The sequence below is a fragment of the Eimeria necatrix genome, genomic scaffold (genome assembly GCF_000499385.1).
Source record: "Eimeria necatrix Houghton genomic scaffold, Enh_scaff994, whole genome shotgun sequence".
NCBI classification, from domain to species: Eukaryota; Apicomplexa; class Conoidasida; order Eucoccidiorida; family Eimeriidae; genus Eimeria; species Eimeria necatrix.
The window spans coordinates 1-5,000 of NW_013654783.1; the positions used below are offsets into that span (position 1 = coordinate 1).

General features: G+C 54.9%; 2 protein-coding genes across 2 annotated transcripts in view; one reads left to right on the top strand and one right to left on the bottom strand.

Annotated features, from left to right (window-relative positions):
* Nucleotides 1-176: 176 nt before the first annotated feature.
* Nucleotides 177-2,733, bottom strand: ENH_00085570 (hypothetical protein, conserved; the record flags this gene model as incomplete). Its single annotated transcript, XM_013583586.1, has 2 exons — nt 177-1,579; nt 2,640-2,733. Coding segments are annotated over 2 exons (1,497 nt in total), but the record flags the coding sequence as incomplete, so codon positions are not given.
* A 2,187-nt stretch (nt 2,734-4,920) lies between these two features.
* The window catches only part of ENH_00085580 (hypothetical protein), a gene marked incomplete at both ends in the record, with an annotated part of 2,010 nt that continues 1,930 nt past the window's right edge, over nt 4,921-5,000 (top strand). Inside the window, one exon of the mRNA XM_013583587.1 lies at nt 4,921-5,000. This exon is cut by the window's right edge and continues 704 nt beyond it. Within this exon, the coding sequence (XP_013439041.1) occupies nt 4,921-5,000 (80 nt within the window).

Here is a 5,000-nt window from a genome sequence, read left to right on the forward strand (position 1 = left end):
GCCGTTCCGGCTGTCGCGTTCTCCGTACCCGTGCAGCAGCAGCAGCAGCAGCAGCAGCAGCAGCAGCAGCAGCAGCAGCAGCAGCAGACTTCTTCATCGAGTCCAAGAGAAATGCAAATAATGCGGTGAAGGTTGAAGAGAGTCATCCCCGCGTTTACGCCGAAGACGCGGCGCACCGGCACGAGGCCGCGGGGCCTTTGTGGGGTTTCTTTGAGTTCGGGGAGGTGCCACTCGAGGGCGATTTCGCACATGTCGTAGTCATTAAGTGCAGCATTTTCGAGTTTTGCTGCTGCTGCTGCTGCTGCTGCTGCTGCTGCTGCTGCTGCTGCTGCGGGGGGCGCGGGGGAGGCGAAGCTCGCGGGGAGGCGCGAAAACGCGCACGCGGGAGACGACACACACGCCCTGCTGCTGCTGCTGCTGCTGCTGCTGCACGGGTACGGAGAACGCGACAGCCGGAAGCCGGGCTGCTGCTGCTGCTGCTGCTGCTGCTGCTGCTGCTGCTGCTGCGGAGGGGGGGGGCGCGGCGGCTGGTGAGCGAGCGAGAGAGAACCCACGGACACCGTCGAGTCGTCGCTGTCCTCCTGCTGCTCCTGCTGCTGCTGCTGCTGCCGCAGCAGCCGCTGCTGCTTCTGCCGCGGCCGGCTCCCCGCCCCCGCAGCCGCGCCCCCTGCAGCAGCAGCAGCAGCAGCAGCAGCAGACGGCGGCGTCGGCCACCGCGCTGCTGCTGCTGCTGCTGCTGCTGCTTCTGCGGAAGAACCTCGAGGCAGCCAGTCACTTGCTTCCGAATCTTCACTGTCTCCTTTTTGTCTTCGCCGCCGCTTCGCCCGGGGCCCCACACGGGGCCGCAGGTGCCTCTTAGCTGCTGCAGCAGCAGCAGCGCTGCTGTCTGCTGCTGCGGGGCTGCTGCAGCACAGAGACGGGGGGCCCCCCACTTCCGTGGGCTGCGCAGCAGCAGCAGCAGCGCCCTCGCTGCTGCTCCCGCCAAACGCCCCCAGGCAACGCTTGTACTGCTGCTGCTGCAGCTGCTGCTGCAGCTGCTGCTGCAGCTGCTGCTGCAGCTGCTGCTCCTGCAGCTGCTGCTGCAGCTGCTGCTGCAACTGCTGCTGCTGCAACTGCTGCTGCACCTGCTGCTGCTGCACCTGCTGCTGCTGCAACTGCTGCTGCTGCAGCTGCTGCTGCTGCAGCTGCTGCTGCAGCAGACCAGACTCAGGAGGAGCAGGCCACCCGGGGGCCCCCAACAAAGAAGTACCCCCCATGTTCTGGGGGGCCCCCAGCAGCATTGAACTGACTATGGCGGCCCAGCCGTCGCCGTCCCAGTCGGGGGGCCCCTCGAGGGGGGCCCCCTCAAAGAGAGGCTCGTGGGCCTCGTAGTTCATCTTGCTGCTGCTGCTGCTGCTGCTGCTGCTGCTGCTGCTGCTGCTGCTGCTGCGGATGGTGCGGGTTTTTGTCCGAGGAGTGCGGGCAGAAGGCTGCTGGGAGCAGAAAGCGGTCAACTCTCTGCTGCTGCTATTGCTGCTGCTTCGCTGCTGTTGCTGCTGCTGCTGCTGCTGCTGCTGCTGCTGCTTCGGCGAGGGCCCATCTGGGTCGCGGGCAAAAGCGCAGCAGGAAAGACCGCCAAAGAGTAGCCAAAAGAAGACAAAAAAGCGACAAAAGAAGACAAAAAGGAGACACAAAAAGACAAAAAAGAGACACGAGAAGCAGCAGCTGCAAGGGAGACACAGGGGCCCCTGAGGGCTCGAGAAAAGCCAACAAAATGGAGTGTCTAGACACCGGAGGGCCCGAAAGGGCCACACGAAGGCCCCAGCTGGGGTGTATCTACACTGCAGCCTGGGGCCCCCCAAAGACAGGGGGAGGCAGTGAGAGGGTTTTGAGGCCTTGGGGAGGGGCAGGGCCGGCCAAACCCTAAACCCTAAACCCTAAACCCTAGTTTGTAAACCCTAAACCCTCGGCTCGCAGTCGTGCAGAAGGACACGAGGCAGCGCACTGACACGGCGCTTCAGCGGCGGCAGCGGCGGCTGCGGCTTCCTTGAGACTCGAAAAGGACAAAAATTAAGAAATAATCAAATAACAAAAACATAAAGCGAAGTTCTTTTTAAATATATCCACAAGTGCTGCAGAACGCGCAAGAAAGGCCCCAGCGGCTCTCGCGCCGGTGGCCGCCACGCAGCACTCCCAGCCCCCACTGGGGCCCTTCTGCTGCTTTTTCCGGCTCTTTCCCTGAAATATATTATTTAAAATGCAAAATTATATTTTTAAAACTTTAATTTTATTTATTTGCGACTTTAAATGGCCAATCGGGAAGAAGCGGATGCGGAGAACCTGCGGTGTACGTACACCTCAGACCAAGTGACCTGACCCGACCGGACCGCTCTCGCGCGCCTCCCGTGACACCCGAAATTAAAACTTTTTGCAAATTAAAATGAATTAATTTAATTAATTTTGCCATTTATTTCCTTCTGGAGTTTCCTGCAAAGACATCTTCCTCATTTGGCATAGCCTCGTGACCCTAAACCCTAAACCCTTTCCAAGAACCGCCTCGCCTGCGCTCTCAGTCGCCGTGAAACCCTAAACCCTCAACCCTAAACCCTAAACCCTAAACCTTAAACCCTAAACCCTAAACCCTAAACCCTAGCCCTGACTGCCTTCAAAAGAAGACCCTTCGCCCTTTCTAGTGCCGCGCAGCGAGGCTCCCAAGCCCGCTGCTGCAGCTGGAAGCGAGAAAAGCAAATTCATTTAAAAGTCCAAAAATAAAAACATATTTGGATTAATGTTTTAATTGTTTTGTGCTGCTGCAGAGCCTGAGCCAGCCCCAATGCATGCAATCTGCTGCATGCACTTTTAAAAGTGTTTTATTTTCGATTTGCGAGGGTTTAGGGTTGCTTCTTGGTGTCCATACACTGGAAGCAAACAAAACCACTTCGACTCTTTATTTTTTATTTTTCATTTTTGTTTTTATTTCAGAGTCCAGCATAAAAGGGCCTCAGAGGCAGCTGAGGCTCTTTGCTGTTTGCAGCCTTTGTGGTTCAGCGTTTAGTGTTTAGTGTTTAGGGTTTAGGGTTTAGGGTTTAGGGTTTAGGGTTTAGGGTTTAGGGTTTAGGGTCTGGAGACCCGAGCTGAAGCCTCTACCGAAATGACCTTAAAAGCTTCAAGGCAAGTCTTTGGACTACTGGGAGAGAACTTGGAATTTAAAACAAGGTAGCTTTCGTTTGCTGCTGTCTTGCTACAGCCGCTGCTTCTCCTGCAGCAGCAGCAGCAGCTGCTGCTGCTGCTGCTGCTGCTGCTGCTTCTCGTGTTGCAGCAGCAGCAGCAGCTACTGCTGCTGCTGCTGCTGCGTGCTTGAGTCTTGTGTACACGGGGGCCACTCTCTTCCTAAGTGCTGCATTGGGGGAGAAAAGATAAATTAAAATAAATGTTTAAAATAATAAATAAAAAGAAAACCCTTTTGTAAACTTTACAAATAACAATCCAATTAAAGGCGCAGCAGCAGAAAGCAGCAGCAGCAGCGGCGCCAGCAGCAACAGCAGCAGCCGCAGCTGCAGCTGCAGCAGCGGCAGCAGCAACAGCTGCAGCAGCAGCAGCGGCAACAGCAGCAGCAGCAGCGACTGCTGCCTAGTAGAGTGTAGAAGAGAGCCAATATTCAAAACACTAAACCCTAAACCCTGAATTCCAGACCCCGTATGCCATGCCGTAGGCCTAAACCCTAAACCCTAAACCCTAAACCCTAAACACTAAAGGGTTTTCACTGAAACGCGACTGGTCCCATCAACTGGCGCACATTGCCTCAAGAAGGGTTTAGGGTTTAGGGTTTAGGGTTCTCACATTTGCTTTTGGAGTTTAGGGTTTAAGGCTTAGGGCTAAGGGTTTAGGGTTTAGGGCTAAGGGTTTAGGGTTTAGGGTTTAGGGTCTAGGGTTTGTGGTGCCTTGCCCCGCAGGAGTTGGCCCGGTGTGTAGCGTAGGCCCAACCTGGGTTTGAAACTCTAGGGTTTGGAGTTTAGGGAATAGGGTTTAGGGTTTAGGGTTTAGGGTTTAGGGTTTAGGGTTTAGGGATTGGGTTTTGTTGCTGGGGCTTATCCTACCCAATACAAATACTGCAATTCAGGGTTTGCTGCTAGGGTTTAGGGTTTAGGGTATAGGATTTGGGTTTTGTTGCTGGGGCTTATCCTACCGAATACAGATACCGCAATTCAGGGTTTGCTGCTAGGGTTTAGGGTTTAGGGTTTAGGGCCTAGAGTCGAAGTTCTAGGGTTTAGGGTTCTGTAAAAACATTTTGGGGTTTCCCGTTGGCGGTTTAGGGTTTAGGTTTTTGGATCTGGGCTGTAGGGCTAAATGTGCGGGCCTAGGGTTTAGGGTTTAGGGTTTAGGGTTTAAGACTTAGGGTTTAGGGTTTAGGGTTTAGGGTTTAGGGTTTAGGGTTTAGGGTTTCGGCTGCGGGCGCCGTCCAGCGGCGCCGCAGGGCTCGTGTCTTTGCGCAGAGAAGCACTTTGAATTTTTTTTGAATAAATGAAATAAATGAAATAAATGAAATAAAATAAAATAAAATAAAATAAATAATTTAATTTAATTTAATTCTTTTAATTCCCTCAGTTGCTGCTGGAGGGCCGCGAGCTGCTGCAGCGCCTCGCCGCAGCGGCTCAGCCCGCTGCAGACCACCAGCAGCAGCAGCAGCAGCAGCAGCAGCAGCAGCAGCAGCAGCAGCAGCAGCAGCGTTGTGGGGCTGCGACTGCAGGCGACAAAGCGAAATAAATAAAAATTAAAATTTATTTTTATTTTAATTGCGAAGACGCAGCAGCAGCTGCTGCTGAGGGCCTCGAGGCCCTGCGGTCCAGAGCGCGTGTCTCCCCCGGGTCCCCTGCAGCAGCAGCAGCAGCAGCAGCAGCAGCAGCAGCAGCAGCAGCAGCAGCAGCGGCAGCAGCAGCAGCGATGGATGAGCTGGACGTGGCCTCTGTGGAGCGGCGGGCAGTAGAAGGCGAGCTGCTTGCTGCAGGTTTCCTGAGCAGCCC